The sequence below is a fragment of the Bubalus kerabau genome, chromosome 3, assembly GCF_029407905.1.
Source record: "Bubalus kerabau isolate K-KA32 ecotype Philippines breed swamp buffalo chromosome 3, PCC_UOA_SB_1v2, whole genome shotgun sequence".
Taxonomy (NCBI): domain Eukaryota; kingdom Metazoa; phylum Chordata; class Mammalia; order Artiodactyla; family Bovidae; genus Bubalus; species Bubalus kerabau.
This window is the reverse complement of record NC_073626.1, coordinates 145889831-145913711: the sequence shown is the minus strand read 5'-3', so window position 1 is coordinate 145913711 and position 23881 is coordinate 145889831. Positions and strand designations below refer to the sequence as shown.

General features: G+C 41.1%; 1 protein-coding gene across 1 annotated transcript in view; it reads right to left on the bottom strand.

The window, feature by feature from the left end:
* The window catches only part of CD28 (CD28 molecule), a 34756-nt gene extending 16565 nt beyond the window's left edge, over positions 1 to 18191 (bottom strand). The window contains exon 1 of the mRNA XM_055574452.1: positions 18002 to 18191. Coding sequence (XP_055430427.1) covers positions 18002 to 18191 — 190 coding nt within the window. The remainder of the gene's footprint in view (positions 1 to 18001) is intronic.
* Positions 18192 to 23881: the final 5690 nt, after the last annotated feature.

Genomic DNA, 23881 nt, shown 5'->3' with positions numbered 1-23881 from the left:
TTACCGTCAGTATTCTCCTGGCTAATGGCTTATCCAGCAATTGAGCAAGGGAAGGAAAAGTGCCTTCTTGCATGACCCTTTCTACCAATATTTTGTTGAGAAAAAGCTCAAAAAATGGTTAAATGGCCATTTGAGGGAAAAGAGATATCCAATTTATCTGTCAAAGTTTACTTTCCTCTCTCTTCCATATCAGCGCATATCTTTTTAAAATTAGCAGCTATGCTTGAAGTAGTTCATTTAATATGTGGTAGTGTGGACAACAGCCTCCCAGTTTAAGGTTCAGGTTGAATTCATTCTGGCCAACAGAACCTCTTGTTTTTCAATATGTATAGTCTTATAGTACTTGGTCCCACCTTGGTTCATTCATGTCCATCATTCAGAGGAAGCCTAAGTGAGAAACCAGTTCATAGGACTTCAAAATCTACATCTGCTTTAGAGAAACACTAAAGGAAGGAGATTACTTTTGGTGGTAGAAAAAGATAATCAGTTGTTCTAAGTGATATTGAGTATGTCATCGCTATGACTTCCCGTAGACACAATAATTCTGATTCCTCTTACTTTTTTATTAAAATGGAGCATGTGTAAAAAATGCACACGCCTTACTCTGTGATACTAAAGTAATAACATGGATCCATCAAAGCAACCAAAAACCAGAACCCCAAATGACATTTGGATTTGATACACATTTTGATTCTCTGAGTTTTAGGGATTCCACAGTACTTCAAATAATTTAGGACATATTATAAAATTCAAGGACCTATCTAGACTCAGAAGAAGAAACCAGAGAAATATTTAGCTTCCCCATACTAAGTTCTGTTTGATTCCTCTTTGCTTTCCAGTTAGTGCTGGAGTGGAAAACATCCTTCTCAGGTTAATTTTTTCTTAGCAGACCCACCCTTTTCCCTGGAAATAGTTGGTTTTCCATCTTGTGAGTAGTTAGATAAGGTCTACCTAGGTCAAACCTACTAGATTAAAAGAGAGACATTGTCAATCCATCAGTTGTATTGGCTTCTGATTTCAAAAGATTGGCTTGACTGACATGTCTCTAATTGAATTGGCAAGTTGTTTTGATGATGAATTTAGTGCTTTGCTTTTCAAAGCCTTTCCTAGCAGCTAACCCAGCTGAAGGTGTGGAGACAGGAAGCAGTAACCTCAAACCTCTTTCCCTCACAACTCCTCCTTGACAACAGGCAACATGAAGAGTAAGATGGGAGGTGAGAAGGTACTTATCTGCTGCTTATGAGCAAGGCAGTGAGAATTGAAAGATTTCCCACAGATAATCTGTGAATTTTGTGATATAGCTGACTTCTGGAAAATTGAAAGTTGCTTGTGCTTCCATGAGAAAGAGGGGAAGGGAGCTTGGTTAGCAAAAACAAACAAAACAAAACTTTCCCTTTTGGCCTATTGTAAATGGGCCAATTACTATAAAAATAAACAATGCTCTGAACAGGTGGAGTGGATAACCATCTCTAAGGTGTGGTTCCAAACACCAGGGAAGAAACCCTGACCCTAAAAGGACACTCCCCACCTGTTCAGTTAATGCTTTGATTTCCAAATAAAGTGAAGCCTAAAATGCAATGTGAGAAACACATTGACAAATTAGTACCTAGGGTCTATATTCATACAGCTACAAAGTGCTTTCTCCTATTTTATCTCATATGAGCTCCACATTAGCCTGTGAAATACAGGACAGTCATCTTTACACCCATTTCATAGATGAGGAAACAGGTCCAGAAGGTCTAATTCTTCCCCAAGGTTTCCGGACAAGTATGTGACCCTTAGGACTTGGCTCATGCCTCATGACTTCTGGTGTTCTTTTTTTTTTTCTTAATTGAAAGATAATTGCTTTATAGAATTTTCTGGTTTTCTGTCATACATCAACAAGAATCAGCTATAGGATTCTTGTCAGCTATAGGAGCCATGTTCCCTCCCTCCCAAACCTCCTTCCCATCTCCCTCCCCATCCCACCCTTCAGCCTGTAACAGAGCCCCTGTTGAGTTCCCTGAGTCATACAGCAAATTCCCACTGGCAATCTATTTTACATATGGATTTGTAAATTTCCATGTTCTATTCCCTCTACTAGTTTGCATCAAAATTTCAACATAATTTCAGTGATTGTTTCTGCTGCTGCTGCTGCTAAGTCACTCAGTCGTGTCTGACTCTGTGCGACCCCATAGACAGCAGCCCACCAGGCTCCGCCGTCCCTGGGATTCTCCAGGCAAGAACACTGGAGTGGGTTGCCATTTCCTTCTCCAAAGCATGAAAGTGAAAAGTGAAAGTGAAGTCACACAGTCGTGTCCAACCCTTTGTGACCCCATGGACTGCAGCCTACCAGGCTCCTCCATCCATAGGATTTGCCAGGCAAGAGTACTGGAGTGGGGTGCCATTGCCTTCTCTAGGGATTGTTTCTAGACCTTCTCAAAGTTGGACCTGATAGTTGGATGGCACATAAGTGAGAATTAGGGAAGAGAATACTGTTGAGTAGAGGAGTCGGTGGAGTGGGAAGAGGACAGGACCAAGATAAGTTTCATTTTCTACCCTATTTTCCCGGAGCACCATCCTACAAAAAGTGTTCAGCTGGAAGGAAAGTTGGAGGTGATCTCAGCCAACCCCTTATTTTCAGAAGAGGCAACTGAAAACCAAGGAAGGAAATGGCTTTCTAAACAAGGTCACACAAATTCTAGAAGAGCTAAGATATAATTTACGTATTCATGATTCTAGGAGTAATGTATTAAATCATGAATGAATAGAAAACCAATTTTGTACATTTAGCAAGACTGACTTGATTTCATGGTCATATTTAGAAAAAGTCTGTCACCAAATTCACTTTGTCTCTACACAAAAGATCTTGCTTACAATGTCAGAGACTTCCTAAAGGTCATAGATAGAGCCCAGATAAGGCCTACAGACAGGATTGTCACTGAAATATCTCTTATCAGTTATTTTAGATCCACAAGTGATAATTATACCATTGAAACAATTCCATTTCAGCTTGCCCAAATGTCCGAGAGAGTTTGAACACAAACATTGGTCAATACACAAAGTCACTTTCAGTCTATACTTCACTGGGCAAATCCTAACTTCAAGGCCTTTGTGAATTATACTTATTTGTCATGTTTAATTTACAATATTCCATCTTCCCATTTCTTTACCATAGCACCATAGAGAAATCCAATGGCATGCAGAGGCTGGTGAACCAAAATGGGAATAAAGGGTGCTGCAGTCATGTCCGACTCTGTGCGACCCCATAGACAGCAGCCCACCAGGCTCCCCCATCCCTGGGATTCTCCAGGCAAGAACACTGGAGTGGGTTGCAGACAGCACTTAAGACTGAAGGCTGTATTCCTTAACTGAAGTTAAGGAAGCACTAAAGAAGATAGAACACATGTTGGGTTTTTTCCTTTTTGGTCGTTTGTAAATAGTGCATTCTTTTCACTTTTTTTTTGTTGGTATATAAATGCTTCACAATGTTGTGTTAATTTCTGCTGCACAACAAACCACATCAGCTATATGTATACATATATCCCCTCCTTCTGGAGCCTCCCTATCTCCCAGCTTCCCCCCTCTCCCACTGCAATCCCACCCCTTTTCAAAGAGCACAGAGCTGAGCTCCCTGTGCTATACACCATACATGTTTCTTTACCAACATCATTTTTCTTCAGAACTTCTTAAGAACTTCATTGGGGCCCATTTCTTTCAGGAAGATCCGCTGGAGAAGGAAATGGCAACCTACTTCAATATTCTTGCCTGGAAAATCCCAGGGACAGAGGAGCATGGTGGGCTACAGTCCATGGGGTCACAAAGAATCAGACATGACTGAGCAACTAATACTTTTCTTCTGAACATCACAATCAGAATTTCTTCTGCCATTTAACAATCAGATTTTAAAGATCTTAATCACCTTGTTTCCTTTTTAAAAAATTCTAACTGGACAGAATTTAGCATGTTAGGCCGGAACCAAAAAAAAAGAAAAGAAATCCTTCTCTTCTCAACCATCTTGCCCTGCGATGTTTGTGAACATACCATGAAGGTGACGCTGGTTCCCCTGGCACACAGAGCTGACGAAGTTACCGTAACTTTCCTCTAAGCACATTTCCTGTTCACGCCTGGGATACCCTTCCACACGTGGCCATCTGACCACTGACTCCTTTTTCAGGCTCCACAAGGGGCAGGTGGCTCACAGTCCAGCCCAGTGTTTGCTCAGGAACTTAGAAGACAAACTGTGCTTCCTTGGAGGTCAGGGACACCCAGCCATCTTAGGCTCTGGTAACTCTAGCTGGTGGCTTGGTTTCACACAGATGTGAGAAAGAACACAAAACATTCAGACTACAGCGTCTCTCACCATCCTTTTCAGTGAAAACAAAGAGGAAAACAAAGCTATCAAACTTTGAAAGGCTCCAGACTCTCTGAAATCCATATTAAAACAGGGAAATTAAAAAAGGGGTAATTCACACGATGTTTTCAAAACAACTTTGGTGTCATTTCATCTAGTTTTCTATTGACTGTCATCTTGAAACTCTCCTCATTTTCATAAGGAATAAATATTGATGGGAAGCCCCTCCCATCAAAAGGGCTTTGAAAAAGCATAGTCCATGTATGTATACTTTGTCTCATTCAGAGAACAGCACACTCAAAACTGGGCAATAGGAGGTGAGTTATTTACAATAATAATAGAAAAAGACCGTTGGCAAAGGTTTGGAAGCACAAGATATATATCAGTTTGGCCAAAATGTTCACAGCTTACAGAAAAACCCAAATGAACTTTTGGGCCAACCCAATACTAGAAACTGTAGCTAAAAGCAGCAGAGTTATAACCACCCCCAGATCTAAAGGGACAAGGGGAGGGCAAGGTTCCCAGAATCAGAAGGAAAAGAGAGTCATGTAAAGGAGGCCACCATGACAGAAGCAATGACTTCTGTAGGGAAATACAGTCAAGCCCAGCCCCCAGCCCTGCCCAGGATTGTGTAAGCACCGCGGTCAAGTTATATATGTCCATTAAGTCTTACCAAGAGCAAGTGTGACTTTCAAACAAAACCTAAAGAGACCTTAGTTCAAACAAGTACCTACAATGACAGATGATAATAGCAACAGAAATAGAAGCTTCTATTGGCCCTCACCAGTCTAAGCACCACCTTTAGCCTTGCTCTGTGTTTTCACACAGCCAGACACTGTACTGTAGAGGACAATCGTCCTTGGCCTTTTAAAAACTTGCTATGCTCCAGGCAATTGTCAGAAAGGAACTCAGAGGTCAGAGAGGGACAAAAAGTCCCATCCAAGCACCTAGATCTAAGGCACTAACTCTTGAGAGAGAAAAATTATCAATACGATCAACGAATACTTTCTGAAAAGAAATTTTGATGTCAGAAAATTACTCTTTGGTATTCCGACTTCTACCTTAACAATGTCAAGCTTTCACTCAGCAATTAAGTAATGAGGCCTACTGTACTAGGTTTCTGGGAGATGGGAAGATGTAAAAGATGCAGTCTCTTCCTTCTAGGAGAGATCCTAAGGCAGGCTCACAATTAGCTATGCTCCAAAGCCAGGTATGGTGTGTGAGGCCTGTAGAGGGTTACTGACACTTGTGTGGGAAGAGCCCTTGTTTCCAGACATGAGTCTGCTTTTGTGAAGACTGGGCTTTAACTGGGCCCTGAACTTCTGGACAAATTTAGACAGGCTAAGGTGAAGGAAATGCCCTTTAGTGTACGGGTTTATTGGGGATTAGCTGAACATTGTACATAGAAGGAAAGTAAGTGAAGATGCCTGATGCCTCATGGTGAGCTTTTAATGCCAAGAAAAAGGCACGTGGATTTTACTAGAAAGGCAATAGGAAACACTGAAAACACCTGAGCTAAGACTGAGGTAGTAAGCTCTCCTTTGGCAAGGTTAGCACAATAGCAGGGAGCGCGTTAGCTAGGAGTGAGGGTGGGGCTGAGGGAGAGACAGGTAAGATCTGAGCCAACAGCATCCCTGTGAGCTCCTAGGGTCTGAGGCTCAGAGGCAGCAGCTGGGATAGAAAGGATGGGCGAGGTGTTGGTGTTGGGTTATGCTTGGTGATGGTGAGCAGGAATCAAAATGACGTGTAGCTCATGGACTAGAGGGGAGACCAGGGACAAAATTAGCTAAATGAAGAGAGGAAATTTGTTTGGAAAAAAGCTGTTGGGTTTTACATATGTTGTGTTTGAAGGGCAGGTAAGGCATCATAGAGGAGAAGTCCAGGAGTTTGACTAGTTGGACTAGAGCTCAAGAAAATCAGAGATAGACACATACATTGAAATGTCATCTATATTAGGGCAATCGTTGTTATTAAACCTGCTAAAAAAACACTGCCTGTACCATAATCCATCACTACCATTCAGAGACACTACCCAGCCATATACATACATACAAAGCAACAGAAACTTGAGTGGTGGGACTTTTCTGGCAGTCCAGTGGTTAAGACTTCACCTTCCAATGCAAGGAGGTGTGGGTTCAATCCCTGGTCGGAATGCTAAGATCCCACATGCCTCGCGGCCAAAAATCCAAAACATGAAACAAAAGCAATACTGTAACAAATTCAATGAAGACGCTTAAAAATGGTCAACATCAAAAAAATCTTAAAAAAGAAAAAACTTGAGTATGGTGGGACTCAGGCCCCACCATCAAGGCTTTGCATTATCCTCTCAGCTCCTAATGCTGGAAAGATCACCTAAGAGGACAACATGACAGAGCATCTTCATTTATATAAAAGAGTTACCTATAACAAAAGCTGGAGCTTCCCAGTGGCTCAGTGGTAAAGAACCCACCTGCCAATACAGTGTTTGAGACACAGTTTCAATTCCTGGGTCAGGAAGCTTCCCTGGAGTAGGAAATGGCTACCACTCCGGTATTCTTGCCTGGAAAATTCCATGGATAGAGGAGCCTGGTGGGCTGCAGTCCATGAAGCTGCACAACTGAGCAACTGCACATGCATGATACCAAAAGCCACCAGACCAGTCTAGAAGTCAAATTTTGTTACCCTAAAAGGTTGCTTATGGTTCAAGTGGTAGGTAACCAGGATTTTATAACTTTCTACATAAATATTATGGCAGTAAATCAGTTAACAGATGCCCATAGGTGTCAATGAACTGGCTGTATTAATATATTGTATTCTAAATACATATTTTAATCCGGTAACCAAATCTTGGAAACTTGTTTTCCTCCTGAGCCACCATCATTCTGAGTCCTCATTCAAAACAACTCTGTAAAGAAGACAACAGTATATTTTTCCTGTTTCTTTCTCCCTAAATCTTTGGGTGTGTGTGCTCAGTTGTGTCCAACTCTTTGTGACCCCATGGACCAGAGCTCACCAGGCTCTTCTGTCCATGGGAATTTTCCAGGCAAGAATACTGGAGTGGGTTACCATTTCCTACTCCAGGGGGTCTTCCCGACCCAGGGATCAAGCCCACATCTCTAGTGTCTCCTGCACTGGCAGGCAGGTTCTTTACCACTGTGCCACCTGGGAAGTCTACATCTTTGAGAAGTCTGCTTAAGGTCACCTTGACTCATTCAGAATCTTCTAGGTAAGTCATCACCTGGAAGTTAGAAAAATAATTAGTGTTAAACCTTAACATTATGTAGGAAGATGGGGAGGACAAAGGCAGTATTGTTCCCCAAAACCCTGCAGTCATTTCTAAGCATATTAGCATCTAAGACCCTGGTTCACAATCTCTCCAATTTCCAAGGTGACTGGTTGCAGTTCTTGTGTTTTCTCTATTATAAGAGCATCCACAAAGGGGTGGGGTGATCTGGTTGCCTTGCTAGAGCTGATAAAAGCTAAACCTTTTATCCCATTTAAGAAGCATTTTTTAACCCAGAAATAGACCTGAGATGTCTTCTCGTCCCAATCCCGTTTTATATCAGATGAAGAAATGAAGGCCAGAAAAGTTAAGTCATAGTGTAACAAATTAAAATGCTTCACCATATTCCCCTCTCTTGATAAATCATGGGTTTTAGCTTTTGAGTTTGGAAAAAGAATAACAGTCACATTCTCCCTAAAGCCAAGGGCAAGTCACCATGTCCTTCCTCTGAAAAAAACAAACAAACAAACAAAATGCAGATGCCAAGATTAACGTCCCTGACTGGAAACTGGAGCCCTGCCCATGATGCTGGGCAGGCTTGGTCTGAACCTTGTGATACTGCTGTCAAAGCTGTGAGCTGAGGCCAAGTCTAGCCACATGTACAGTTTTGAAGACTCAAGCAAATTTATGGTACAAACCAACTAACTCTTCAAAGTTAAGGTATGTACTGTCCCAGTCACCATTGTTCACCATTGTTGAGATAGGTTTAACACAATGACCTATCTTGAGAGAAATCAAATATATATATATATATATATATATATAAATTATATTTATACACACACACACACACACACACATATATCTATTTCACAAACATTTTCCATGTCAGGTTTGCCAGTGTGGAATCACTCATCTACCTTGGCTTCATCCTAACACATCTCTACCTCTATAAATCTCTTCCCTTCCTCCTATTCTTCTTAGACCATTCTTCTTTCCCCTCCTCTTTCTGATACTCCCATTCTCCAAATCTCCATCCCCATTTCCTCAAAGAAAATTGCCTCCATTCTCTTGTTTCTCTCTCTCTTCCCCTTTTCTTTCTTAATAGCCCTCTCTCCCTACTACCCATGCAATACACACACACACTCAAGACCAACACGTGGCTCCTCCCATGTGTCAAATGTAATTAAGTCACCTGGCTTGCAAACATTACATGCGGACTATGTACAAATTACTATGATAAACTCTATAGGTGATATAAGTTCCTAATGGTCTTCACTTTATCTAGAAATTTCCTCTCCTTTTCAGTCTCATTTTTATCCCCCCTCCATCTTTTCTCAACCCTTTGAAGAGTTATCTTCCTTCACCATCTCTGCCTAAACTCAAAAAACCCCAAATGGCCTCCTTTCAGCCAAAATCAATAATCTTTGCAGGGCTTCCCTGGTGGCTCAGTGGTAAAGAATCCACCTGCCAGTTCAGGAGACATAGGTTCAATCCCAGGCTCAGGAGGATCCCCTGGAGAAGAAAATGGCAACCCACACCAGTATTCTTGCCTGGGAAATCCCACGGACAGAGGAGCCTGGCAGGCTACAGTCCACGAGGTCACAAAAGAGTCTGACATGACTTAGCAACTAAGCAACAATGACTTTGTGCATGTGTGTGTGCACATGCACTCTTCCTTCCCTTACACAATCAATGCTATTAGCCATTGCCTCTTTCTAAAACTCTTCTTTTGGCTCTGGTGACATTCCATGGGCCTCGTTCCCCTCTTCTCTCTCCAACACACTCTGTGTCCCCTTCACTAGCTCAGCCTCTTCTTCAGCTAAGTCCTAACTAGGCCTATTTTCCAAACTTCATTCAACTCTCTGCCTTTCTATAGTTGTTCCCTCTCCTTTCTACTAGCCATCAATTTCCATCACTTCACTTTTATTCCAAAGTTGAGGATTCCTAAATGTTTTCTTCTTACCTGGTTCCATATCTTCAGCTATGTACTGGACATTTTTCTGACATCTCAAGTCTTTACTTCAAACTCAGTACATCTAAACTTAAACACTGTTTTCCTCCAAAACTCAGTTGAATAACAAAATCTTGGTTTCAGGTGGTGATACCAGCATTCCTCTTAAGCCAAAATCTTGACATCATTCTTTATCCCTCCTTCCCTTTCACAAGCCAGGTACTAAGCCCTGAAAGATCTATTTTCAAAACATCTCTGAGAATAGTCACTTCTTTCTATTTCCACCTTTGCCCAAATCCTGTGACCCTCTTCCTGACAAAGTGACAGAGTGACATGATGTCCTGGTCACTAGTCTCCACACATTCTAGATCATCCTGCTTCTGCAAGCTTTCAGCTGCTTCCCAATGTCTTGAAAATGAAGTTTGAATTTCCATTATGAGCATTCAATCCTTTTGACCTGACTCAAACCCATCACTCCAAGCCTCTATACCTTCAGACTGGCCATCTGTTCCAAGAACATGGAATGATAATCCTGGTATAATTTCTTCATTTGTATTTCTTTTCCCTCCTGAGGCAACAGAACATTGGTAAGAACATGAACGCTGGAGCAAGAGCACCTGGACTGACTCACTGACTGACTGTTTGACCACAGATAAGTTGTTCTATCCGCTCCATGCTTCAGTTTTCCCATCGTATGGACAAGATAATCACTGTAACTACTTCAAAGGATTTAGGGAAAGAATAAATGATTTAATACAGGGATGGCCAGATAAAACAGTGTATGGAACATCATAAGTGTAAAATAAATACCAGCTAGCAATTATTATCATAACATCATGCATTCACATCTCATCTAGATTTAAAGTCCAGCTTAACTCCCAGATTTCCATAAAAGCTTCTATATTAACGTTACTAATTATTTTACACTTCCTCTTTTTAGTTCATTCATTTCCTTCTTCAACAAATATTTGCCCAACATCCACAACACATCCTGCACTACACATAGTTTCGAGGTTATAAGGATGGATATGATACAATCCTGTCTGTAAGGAGCTCACAGTCTAGAGGAAAAAAACAGATGTACCAGCACACAATAATAATTTTAGGAATCCTGATGAGGAAAGAAGTCCCTCAGTTTGCCATGTAGGGTCTCAGAGAAGAACTACTTAGGTGAGAGGAGTAGGGAACATAATGGATTACAAAAATAATATATGCGAATCCATTATAGCATCAAATAGCATGATGAAGTAGGAAACTGCCAAGTTTTATTTATCTGTTTCCAGCTGTTATATCCTGTTATATATAGTCTTTCCAACTAGAGCTAAAGTCTCTAAAAGCACAGAGAACTACTTAATTACAGAAGCAATTCTTGTGTGCTAATTAAGTCTATATCTCTTTTTCTGTTTTTATATTCCTTCAGATCCCAATAGAAACTGAAATATAAGAGAGGTTTAATACATATGTTAGATTGAGTTACACTCCCACTGGGACTCCTCTTATAAGACCATAGGAAAGGCTGAATACCAAGGGAATGCTTCCTCGGGGAGATGGATCTTACACTAAAGACTTAAAGTGAAAGTCGATTAGGGTTTGGATGCATGGAAAGGAGGCATGCATGCTCAGTCGCTAAGTCGCTTCTGACTATCTGCAATCCCACTGACCATAGCCCACCAGGCTCCTCTGTCCATGGGATTTCCCAGGCAAGAATACTGGAGTGGGTTGCCTTTTCCACCTAAGACACCCATGGAAAGGAAGAGGGAATCCAAAATGGAAACAGCATCAGAAAGGTCATAAACATGAGTACAGGTGTGTGAGACAGTGAAGAAAGCCACAATATAAGAAAGGGTTAAGGATCTTATATTAGGGTATGAAAGGAGATCGATACATTAGGTAAGTAAAATGGGTCCAGCCTAAAAGCATCCCAAAGTGCCAGGAAACATTGCAATGTCATCTTCTAGTAGCATCTTCTAGGAACCATCAACACAACTTCCTTTTCTATAAATTGAGAGATGGCTAAGTTTCCTCCCATCTTTAAAAAATGTCTGTGGTTGAATTCAGCAATTCTATGGATGCTTCAGCTTATAACTGTTTTCCTTAAAATCAATTAGTATAGATAGGAAATCATTCACAGTGTTCCTAAATTGAAAGAGAAAAAAAAATTCTGGAAAGATTTCACAATTCTCATTTTTAACTTCACTGAAGCTCAAACTGGGTTTTGTATCAGTCACAGAACCTAAAACAGCGTGTTGTTATTGTTTAGTCCCTAAGTTGTTTCCAACCTTTTGCTACCCCATGGACGGTAGCCTACCAGGCTCCTCTGTCCCTGGGGTTTCCCAGGGAAGAATACAGGAGTGGCTTGCCATTTCCTTCTCCAGGGCATCAATCCAACCCAGGAATCAAACCCATGTCTCCTGCATTGGCAGGCGAATTCTTTACCCCTGAGTCACCAGGGAAGCCATAGAAGATGTTAATAAATACCTGTTGAATGATGACATGAAGATCTGTCTTCCCAAGGCATAAGAAGGAGCAGGCACTTCAGAGAAGAGTAACTTACTAACACCCTTTTTTAGTTTCCCCAAGAGCCTCGTGGTGGGAGGAAACATTCTTCTCCTAAGATTCCATTCTGACCCACTTTCTATAGGATAGAGTCTGTGAATCAGAAACGGAATCCTCTTGGACTCAACATTCCTGAAGCTGGTCTAAATTATGTACCCTTATTATTAGTCCTGTTCAATTTCAAAGCAAGTCATTGGGGTTACACAGAAGCTGCAAATACAGCCACAGTGATGTTCTGACACTTCAATTCAGCTCAGTTCACTTCAGTCGCTCAGTCGTGTCTGACTTTTTGCGACCCTATGAATTGCAGCACGCCAGGCCTCTCTGTCCATCTCCAACTCCCGGAGTTCACTCAAACTCAGGTCCATTGAGTCCGTGATGCCATCCAGCCATCTCATCCTCTGTTGTCCCCTTTTCCTCCTGCCCCCAATCCCTCCCAGCATCAGAGTCTTTTCCAATGAGTCAACTCTTCACATGAGGTGCCAAAGTATTGGAGTTTCAGCTTTAGCATCATTCCTTCCAAAGAAATCCCAGGGCTGATCTCCTTTAGAATGGACTGGTTGAATCTCCTTGCAGTCCAGGGGACTCTCAAGAGTCTTCTCCAACACCACAGTTTAAAAGCATCAATTCTTCGGTGCTCAGCTTTCTTCACAGTCCAACTCTCACATCCATACATGACTACTGGAAAAACCATAGCCTTGACTAGACGGACCTTTGTTGGCAAAGTAATGCACAGGTCAAATATCCCTAACCAATGAAAAGCACAACTGTCTATCTTTTCAAGTTAAAAAAAAAATCACCCACCTAAGTTCTTAGCAGGGGAATCTAAGTCATTGTTAAAAATGTAAGATATGTCCGTAATGTATATTCTTGTTTGAGTGAGTGGGTAATGACTAGGAGTTACTCTTATAATCAATACATTACATGGTGGATTGTGAACCAACAAGGTGACTCAGATATGCAGAAAGGGGCTCACGATTAGATTAGAGATCAGAGTAAAGTGTGAGTGGGTGACTCTTATGACACCATCAGGAACTATAAACCTGGTTACCTTGGCAACCAGAGTCCCCAAGATAATGAAGATGATGACAAATGAAAAAGATGACGGTAATGGTGATGCAGAGATAAAGTCGCAGCTCAGTTAAGTAAGAAATTTACCACCACCACTCATTTCTCTTCCGACAATGAAAATAGAAGCTAAAATAACCTGAATGGTCACACATAGACTTAATTAAGATGCCTAGGAAATTAGTATTGAAATCCTAATGTCCAAGAAGTCTAAACTCTTTCTCATATCCTGTAACAAGCGGCTGAGTAGCCCTTGAACATATCCAGCCCACCTCTCTTCTAGTGCTGAGAGTCATCAAAATGAGAATTTAACAAACAAGCAATTAGATACCTATTTTCCATGGGGCCTGGGTTACCTTACCTCCGGCTTCAGGGACCAATACAATGATTCTCAGACCGAAAACTCTGGGTACATTTTTTTTTATGACAACACCATGTCACTGACCAAAAAAGAGTCAAAGAAATTACCAAAAGAGACACAGATTCCTTAACACATCTTAGAAAACCAGGGACCGCTTCAGTCTGTCACATAGCCACCTAGCTGTTAATTTTTTTTCTCAAGTTTAGCATAACCATCTACTAAGAAGAGAAGTCCCAGCCTCTGTGAACTTTCATAAACAAGAAATTTCTTTTAGAAAAAGGCAAACAAAAATTGAACCAAGATGTAAAGGAAAAAGGATTAATAACTGTGCTTTCAGAGGGCCTGCCCTCTGATTTTTAGACAAGAAAATCTGCAGTGAAAATTGTGTATTGTTATCAAAGCCAATATGTGTGAATAAAGAGCTATTGTTTTAAAGATGATAAACCACAAACGGCGTTTTCTTCTGGGATGTTGGTGGCATAATAATTTTCATTTTGTAAATGTCAGCACATTGCCAGCAGGAAACACTTGGAGAAAGATAGCCATACATGATAAAAGCTGAATGGTAGCCATGTGGCATTTTGACACGAGAATAGAATAAGGATATTAAAAAAGAGGATGGTGTATGTTTAAAGGAGGGACAGTGAGGTCCTCCCCCTCCCCATAGTAAAGGTTTGAATGTGGGAGCTTCAGAATAACCATTACAGATTCATTTCTTTTTCTAATCTACCTGTGAAAATGACTCATCCTATTTCCTGGTATTGATATATTGGCATTAATTTTACAATCGTTGTTGTAAAAGTTCTTTCTGGATGGTTGCCTTTAAAAAATAAATAAATAAAAGGAGTATCTTTGGGTGTAAGAACAGAGTAAAACAAATTCTTACTTTTAAAAAAAATTTAATTGGAAGCTAATTGCTTTACAATGGTGCGTTGGTTTCTGCTGTACACCAACATGAATCAGCTACAAGTATACATGTGTCCCCTTCCTCTAGAACCTCCTTCTCACCCCACCTCACATCCTACTCCTCTAGGTGGTCACAGAGCACTGGACTGAGCTGCCTGTGTTATACAGAGCTTCCTACTAGCTATCTATTTTATACATGGTAATGTGTATATTTCCAGAGAAGGCAATGGCACCCCACTCCAGTACTCTTGCCTGGAAAATCCCATGGACAGAGGAGCCTGTTAGGCTGCAGTCCATGCGGTCGCTAAGAGTCAGACACGACTGAGCGACTTCACTTTCACTTTTCACTTTCCTGCATTGGAGAAAGAAATGGCAACCCACTCCAGTGTTCTTGCCTGGAGAATCCCAGGGAGAGGGGAGCCTGGTGGGCTGCCATCTCTGGGGTCGCACAGAGTCGGACACGACTGAAGCGACTTAGCAGCAGTGTGTATATTTCAGTGCTACTCTCTCAATTTAAAGCAAATTCTTAATTGCACTTTGGAAATGTCCATTAATTTTACTTGAAATGACAAAAAACCCAGTCAATTTTTAACAGAATAACTGGCTACTGTGTATTGGTTGTCCTGTAGACAGAGCAACCCTGCATTTTCCATGTCCATCTTTCTACCTAACTTCCCCAAGCCCAGCCTCAGAGCAACACTTTCCTGAGAGAAGTCAATGACTTTTGTGTACAACTACCTCAGAGGGGTCATTTGCTGAACTAAAAATAAAGCCTTTAATTACCTTGCTTTGCTGTTGGTTTTTCATTAAATATCAATCATTTTCCTGCCTTCTGTGCCTCTCTCAGAAAAAGAAATGCTGTGGGGAATAGAGCAGCACCAGAGAAATCAATCGTGTTCAAATTGGCCATTTTGGACAGTTTCCTTGCTAAGGTTTGGGAAGAAATGAAAAGAAATGCTCTCGTTGAAAAAAAAAAAAAAATGTGTTGTCCTGATTTTTGCCTTCATATTGGATGATTAGCTTGCTGGAAAAAATAACCAATATTGACTGAAAAATCATCAATGAACGATACTATGTATTATAGGTACCCTTCTTCTATCGTCAACCACAAATTATTTCCCTTTCAAGGGCCTCCAGTTCTAAGCTGGATTCATATTACAAAGTCAACAAAGTCCTCTGTTGCGGATCTCAACTGCACAATTATCCAGTAAAAAAAGACATGTCGTGTTAGTAAAGGAATTGTGTCAGTTAAGGTTTTCTTATGCTTCCTGAGTCACTCTTTTTTAATTTTACTCTAAAGATCTTTTATAATGTCATTAAAATCATGAAGAATCAGGTTCAGGTTTGACCTTCATAGGATAAATATTTAAAGCTATGCTTTGGGACAAAGAGTTAGAACCGTTAAATTGGTCAAAAAAACTGTCCTTCACACACAGACGCAGGCACACATCTCAACACAGAGATAGCATTAGTCTTTCACAGTCCTCAAGAGGATGGCCACACTTTGACCAGAGAATTTCCTTAACTGTAACTTTTTCATGGAGGGTAAAGAGGAGAGAAACAAAAAGCACACGGAAGATTTTGCACCACTGATTAGAAGGGACCAGACATTTTCATATCCTGTAATTATTTTTTCTCATAAGTTTTCTTACTGAAAGAGGCATTTTGAAAGTGCCTTCTCAAAAAAAAAAAAGAGAGAGAAAGAAAGAAATTGCCTTCTCTACCCCTTTCCTACTTCATTAGATGGCCACTCAGCACCAAATCTTAAAAGTGATTATGGGGGGTGAACTGGCATTTGAAACATAGGTGTACCTCAAGTCAAAGACAGTTTCCATGTGTATGATCTTTTCACTGCTTCTCTTGCTATCCCCCTTTTAGTAAATGTGCTAAAGGAAACATATAAAGCCTTGAGTCTTACAAAACTTGTCTCCAAAAGAGAATGAATGAATTGATGATGATGCCTGTGCACAGTTCCCAGTTTTAAATAGTTTTCTGTTGGAGTGAGGCTTCTCTCTCCTTTCTGCCCATTCTTTAAGGCCTAATAAATTATGGGATTTTAAATAGTCTTTAAACATAAATTTTAGAGATCCCTTAAAAAACAGACATTGAAGATTCTTTTAAAGTATGTTTGGTAGCTCTCAGTGCTGGGTATTAACCTATCTCATCACTAGCTCATGTCTTTTATTATATCAACACCTTTTACAAATACATAGAATTTTTAAGGTGCTCACTGGCACCTCAACAGTGCAATGGATGGGTGTATTGCACAGGTTGGGTAATTACACTCTTTGGAACATGATATTTAAAGGACAGCAAGAAATCATGCAATCCCCATACTACCAACATAAGTGAGAAAGAAAATGGAAGATGCTGGCCTTTCATTGTATCTTATATGGAAAAATAACTATCCTGACTTCAATATGCTGATTAACCCCTATCTGTCCAATTTTTGAGCCAAGTAGGACCATTTTCTAACTCTGAGAACAAGTTGAACGAACCCCTGACTCCAGCCCACCCAAATAAGCAACAGACTCTTTCTGTTGGGAACTGTGATTTACCAAAGATGATCTAACCCTGGACATATTGGAGCTAATACATTATAAAGCACACCCTATTAGGTGGAGTAGCATAAGAGCACAGGCCATAGAGTCAGACAAAGGTGGTACAGACCCTGGTTCCAACAACTCCTACATATAGATCTTTAGCCAAATTAACATTCCTTCCCCCAAATCTTTATCTGAAATGGGGTTAACTGTGATCACATCAAGTTTTTCATCTTCATCCCCATCATCACTGAAAACTTAAAGAATTTCAACCACTTGAAATACATATCAACCAGTTGTTTTAAAAACCGTATTTATTAGCATCTGTATGGCACCAGCTTGTGTGACAACGCCAGAATTCATTCTGGCACCCTTTCAATTCAGGTAGACATGGCAAAAGGGTCGGACAGGACTTAGTGACTAAACAACAAGACATGGTAATTATAGCCAACATTTATCTTGCCAGCCAAGCATTGACTGTGCTAAACATTTCACATGGTTTGTTTCATTTTATCCTCACAATGACCTTGAGATGAAGTTATTATCATTCCCTTTTTACAGATAAGGAAACTGAGGCTTAGAGAGTTTAAATACTAGTCTAAGCTCAGTTATCAAGAAATAGATCTGTGATATGAACCCAGGCAGTCTAAATCCAGGGCTTTCAGAACCAACCTGCATATACAGCAATTTCCTTACATTTAAAAATATATATGTATACACAAATGCTAAAAATTCTTGGGACATTACCAACTAATAGTTAAATAAATCTTATTTAATTCCAAAGAATGCTTATTTAAGTATTTTGCTGGCTCTAGTCTGAGAATCAATGAGTTTCTTCAATAACAGGTTGCCATTTCATAGCAAAAACTACACTTCAAATGCCCAAATGTCCTGAGTTCTTCGAAATTTAAAATGAGCCATTCACTGATAAATGAAGAAAAGTATTGCACCTTTTGAAATATACCAAATAGAGAGTGCATGATTTTAAAACATTTTTTCCTGAAAAATAAATGAAATAAAATGAACCGGAAGCCTCAAAAGAAAACGCTGGAGGAGGAAAGAAATCAAAACTGTTTACCTGCTACTTGAATTGAGGGGAAGAAGTTGAGAGCCAGGAGCAGCCTGAGGATCATGGTGCTGACGGTGGGCCACGGCTCCAGCCCCTCCTCCCTGAGAAGCCCAAGTGTGAGGGGAACCGAAGACACACTTGAGTGACTCGACTCGTCATCCACGGCCACCACCGCCAACTTACTTGTCTCAGGGCACATGATCAAGGGACTCAAACCTCAAACATTTCACACAGGATATTACATTGTTTTGATGACTTCTGACTTTTCCTCTTCTTTTAAAGGCAAACCTTTTCTTGTCACTGAAAGAGTATCAGTCACTCTATGATGGTCTCATGGAAATCATGCTCTGTAGAGGGGTGTCAGAGCTGTGAAAAACGGGTGCTGTGCTTGAAATCTAAAATGTAAGGGTAGACAGATGAGATGATTCTAAAAGAGGAGAGCTTTTCAGAAGATGGGGATAGACTGTGTCCAAAAGACACCAATAAGAATTATCTTGAGGGACTTCCCCACTGGTCCAGAGGTTAAGAATCTGCCTGCCATGGCAGAGGACATGGTTTTGATCCCTGGTCCAGGAAGATCTCACATGCCGTGGAGAAACTAAGCCTGTGTGCCACAACTACTGAGCCCACACACCACAACTACTGAAACTCACACCGCACTGAAGAGTAGCCCCTGCTCACTGCAAGTAGAGAAAGCCCAATCGCAGCAATGAAGACACAGCATGGCCAAAAATAATAAGTAAATAATTTTTCTTAAGGATTATATTGAAGATTCGGGAAATAATTGTTATCAGCATTGAAATTTATAAATATGAGGAATTGAACGTTTGTGTTAGACGTAGGCAGCCCCGTGGAGTGTGGAACATAAACTGTTTAGTTTATGCCAAACCTTTCCCAACTCACTTCAAGGAACTTTGAGAGAGACACCCCACTTGCAAGCACCCCACCTACTGAATATCTGGAGGAGGTTCCCTAAGCAAAGGGGGAGTCGAACGTATTCTGTGTCTTTAGAGGGCAGTGAGGTGACAAAAGCCTCTTGGTGTCTCGTGGTCTGTATGTTCCTCAAGGAAATTAGAGGTTAAGTGACAGGCATGAAAGGAGGCTCCAAGCAGCCTCCCCGAGGCTGGTGACCACGCCTCTGCAGGCCTTACCTTCTGAGAAAGTCTTCTGTGTTTAGGGGCCTTCCCCTGTCATGGCCAGCCCCACTATCCTCTTTGGGAGCCTGAGTCTCAGGATCTTGTACTCCACAGCTTGTTCAAAAACCTTCCAGTAACTTTCTTCTGGTTTCCTGAAAAACCTAAGCTTTATGTGATTAACTTAGTTTGAAGTTTATGTATATGTCTTAAAAAATAATAATAATGTTTTGTATATTGATTTTTATTCTGACTATAAGTGATCAAACCAATCGATCCTAAAGAAAATTAATCCTGAATATTCATTGGAAGGACTGATGCTGAAGTTGAAGCTCCAATAATTTGGCCACATGATGCGAAGTGCTGATTCATTGGAAAAGACCCTGATGCTGGAAAAGATTGAAGGCAGGAGGAGAAGGGGATGACAGAGGATGAGATGGTTGGATGGCATCACTGACTCAATGGACATGAGTTTGAGCAAGCTCCAGGAGATGGTGAAGGATAGGGAAGCCTGGCATGCTGCAGTCCATAGGATCACAAAGAGTCAGACACTACTGAGTGACTTAACAACAACAACAATAAAAAGAGGACATATTTCATATAGAAAATTTAGAAAAAGATACTTTTACTTTTGTAAATGTCAAAAGAATCACTAAAACAAAATTCATCTATGATCTTACCACTCTGATATAAACACTGTTAACATTCTGGTCCTTTTTTATTAAGATTTTCACATATTTAATATCTGGTTTTATTTATAGTTTTCAACAGATCTATACTATTATCTGTTATATCCTGAACATTTTTTCCATGACCTGTAAGCATTCTTTATAAACATTATTTGAGACTGATAAATAATATTTCATCCTATAATCACTTCATAAGTTGTCTGTGTGTGTTAGTTGCTCAGTCATGTCCAACTCTTTGCAATCTGTGGACTGTAGCCTGCCAGACTCCTCTGTGCATGGAATTCTCCAGGCAAGAATACTGGAGGGGGTTGCCACCCTTCTCCAAGGGATCTTCCCAACCCAGGGATTGAACCCAGGTCTCTCACACTGCAGGCAGATTCTTTACCATCTGAGCTACCTGGGAAGCCCATAAGTTGTCTAACAATCCCCTGATGGAATTAACAAATTTTTGCTATTTTCAAGTACTATATTGAACATCTTTCATGATTTAGCTATAAGTGCAAGAAGACTTCATGTCCTCCCTTATTCTTGTCTGGCAAATGACAAATCAAAAATATTTCCCATTCTAGTAGACCCTCTTTGTCCATATTTTAATTTTCTCACACAGTTTTTATGGCCTCCCCTCTCCCATACCAATATATCTTTCTGCCCTTTGGAGTAATCTGTCCTTGGAAATGATTCACTTACACCTTTGAACTAAAGGAAAATGATGAAATCATGTCCCCAGTCATGAGGGGGACATCTTCAAGAGAAGATTCATTTCTCAAATTTGACCCAGTATTCCTAGTTCCTCCAAGATATAGAGGAACTTCTATCTTACCCTACTGTCTTTCTAGCAACAATTTGTAAAAGGCAGGATAGGACTTCCCTGGTGGTCCAGTGTCCAGGTCCAGTGGTCCAGGTCCAAGACTCTGCCTTCCCAATGGAGGGGGCCTGGTTTCAGTCCCTGGTCAGGGAACTAGATCCCATATGCCGCAACTGAGAGTGTGCATGCTGCAAAAAAAGACTGAAGATCCCAGTGCCACAACTGGGATCCAGCATAGTCAAATAAATAAATAAGTCAAGATATCCTTCTCTGAAAGTTTACCCCTATTCTGGAGTCCCCACACCACCCAGATCTAGAACAAGAGACTCTAAAATTCACCATAGAGATTAAGAATATGTACAGTAGAAACAAAGACTCCCCCATATTTTCTGTGATTAATAACAAGACTAAAGAGCAAATTAATAGCAGCATAGAAAAGAAATATGCTTCAAGCATAGAGCATCTAGTTGATATCATGTATGTGGTAGTGCTTAGTTGAATCAACCTTAGTTGGAAAGGAGTGCAGTGATATGGACTAGCTCCTTTATTTTGCGAAAGAGGATGTTGATGCCCAGAGAGGTTAGCTGATTTACACAAACTCACAAAACAATAGTTAAGTACACTTGATTTTATTACTTGACTAAGGATATTAGATGTTCACTCTTTAGAATATAAAGAAACACAAACTTTGGCATTTGCCTTCCTTTTTTAACATACTAAAGAAACAAATCATTTCATTACAGACCTTTCACATTTACTCTTGAAATTCAATGGCATTCACATACACTAAGAAGGAGAAATGACAGAGATGAAATAAGAGACCTTCAATCCATCAATGCATGGAGTACTGAGACCATCCTTCTTGCTGTTGTTGTTCAGTCACTGCTACTGCTGCTGCTGCTAAGTCACTTCAGTCGTGTCCAACTCTGTGCGACCCCATAGATGGCAGCCCACCAGGCTCCCCCGTCCCTGGGATTCTCCAGGCAAGAACACTGGAGTGGGTTGCCGTTTCCTTCTCCAAAGCATGAAAGTGAAAAGTGAAAGTGAAGTCGCTCAGTCGTGTCCAACTCTCAGCGACCCCATGGACTGCAGCCTACCAGGCTCCTCCGTCCATGGGATTTTCCAGGCAAGAGTACTGGAGTGGGGTGCCATTGCCTTCTCCGTGTTCAGTCACTAAGTCATGTCCAAATCTTTGTGACCCCATGGACTGCAGCACACCAGGTTTCCCTGTCCTTCACTGTCTCCTGGAGTTTGCTCACACTCATGTCCATTGGGTTGGTGATGCCATCCAACCATCTCACCCTCTGTTACCATCTTCTCCTCCTGCCCTCAATCTTTCCCAGCATCAGGGTCTTTTCCAGTGAGTTGGCTCTTCCCCTCAGGTGGCCAAAGGATTGGATGACATTTCCCATAATAATAACAGCACTCATGAACCAAGCACTTTACAGACCTGATCTCAAAGTATACTCACACAATCTATATAAGAAACATGCTCTTGTATCCCCATTGTACAGATAAGAAGACTGGCCCTGAGAGCAGGTTAATAAGTCTCAGGAAGCAGTGGAGCCAGGATTAGAAGCTAGACCTTTCTAACTTGAACTACCATGCCATAACCACAGCCCCATACTGCCTCCCTACTGTCAGCCCTCTCCAGGACTGTAAACTCCTTCAGAACTAAGGATAGGGAATATGCATGCCTTTCTGGTGTGTGCACGCTCAGTTGCTTCAGCTGTGTCTGATTCTTTGCGACCCCATGGACTATAGACTGCCAGGCTCCTCTGTCCATGGGATTCTCCAGGCTAGAATAGTGAAGTGGATTGCCATTTCCTCCTCCAGGGGATCTTCCCAAACCAAGGATTGAACCCGATTCTCCTCCATCTCCTACATTGCAGGCAGATTCTTTACCCACTGAGCCACCTAGAAAGACTTAAAGAAGATGTGGTATATAAATACAATGGAATATTACTCAGCCATAAAAATGAACAAGTTTGAGTCCATTGTAGTGAGGTGAGTGAACCTAGAGCCCATTATACAGAGTGAAGTCAGAAAAACAAATATCATACATTAATACATATATAGAGAATCTAGAAAAATAGTAGCAAGATGTCTTATTAGACATGTGTGACCAGAGGGTGGAGAAGAAAGAGAATAGTGACCCAAGATGGCACTGGGAAGACTTAATTAAACAGTGTTTCATAAAAATGCACCTGTATTTTTCTGAAGAAATTCCAGATTCCTTAAACCCACATACACTCTTACAATTCAAGGACATACACTCTATGATGGAACAAATGACCTTAATAAATCAACAGGTATACTGAAGTCCACACTATATGGCTCGTCAGAGGAAAACACAAGTGACCAAATTCTATAGGCTGTTTGAAACATAATAGGACTAACCCTAGAGGTAAGATCCTTTAAAAAAAAAAGTCTCAGGGTATGTAATACTGTGATATAATAAGAAATATGTATTTTGGTCTTCATCCCTGGCTCCCACCAAGATCTCCTAAAACTTTTTTAATTCCCTAATCAATAAAAATGCTGCTGCTACTGCTAAGTCACTTCAGTCGTGTCTGACTCTGTGCGACCCCATAGACGGAAGCCAACCAGGCTCCCCCGTCCCTGGGATTCTCCAGGCAAGAACACTGGAGTGGGTTGCCACCTCCTTCTCCAATGCATGAAAGTGAAAAGTGAAAGTCAAGTCGCTCAGTCGTGTCCGACTCTTTGCGACCCCATGGACTGCAGCCCACCAGATTCCTCCACCCATGGGATTCTCCAGGCAAGAGTACTGGAGTGGGGTGCCATTGCCTTCTCCAGTAAAAATGCTAGGAGGATCTTTTGTTTTAATATGTGGTCTTTGGCCCCAGTTCCTGACACAGAGCTCCTAAATCCCTTGGAATTTCCTGGATAATAGGAACATTTTTTTTTCTAATGAGGTAACTCTTGCTAGGTCCCTGGAGAGCTTTCAGAAGCGAGCTGGTGACCAAAAAGTTCAAGCTATGATCAGAGGCTTGGAACTCTAAGTCTCATCCCCTATTCTCTGGGGAGGAGAGAAGGGCTGGAGATTGAGTTAAAAGTTAATCATGCCTAAGTGATTAAAAAAAACTTTATAAAATCCCTGAACTACAGGTTTTGGGGAGTTTCTGGGTTGGTGAACACATCACAAGCAGGGAGTGTAGGGCACCCCAATTTCATGGGACAGAAGCTCCAGCACTTGGAATCCAGAACTCATTCTACATCTATCTCCTCCCATGGCTGTTCA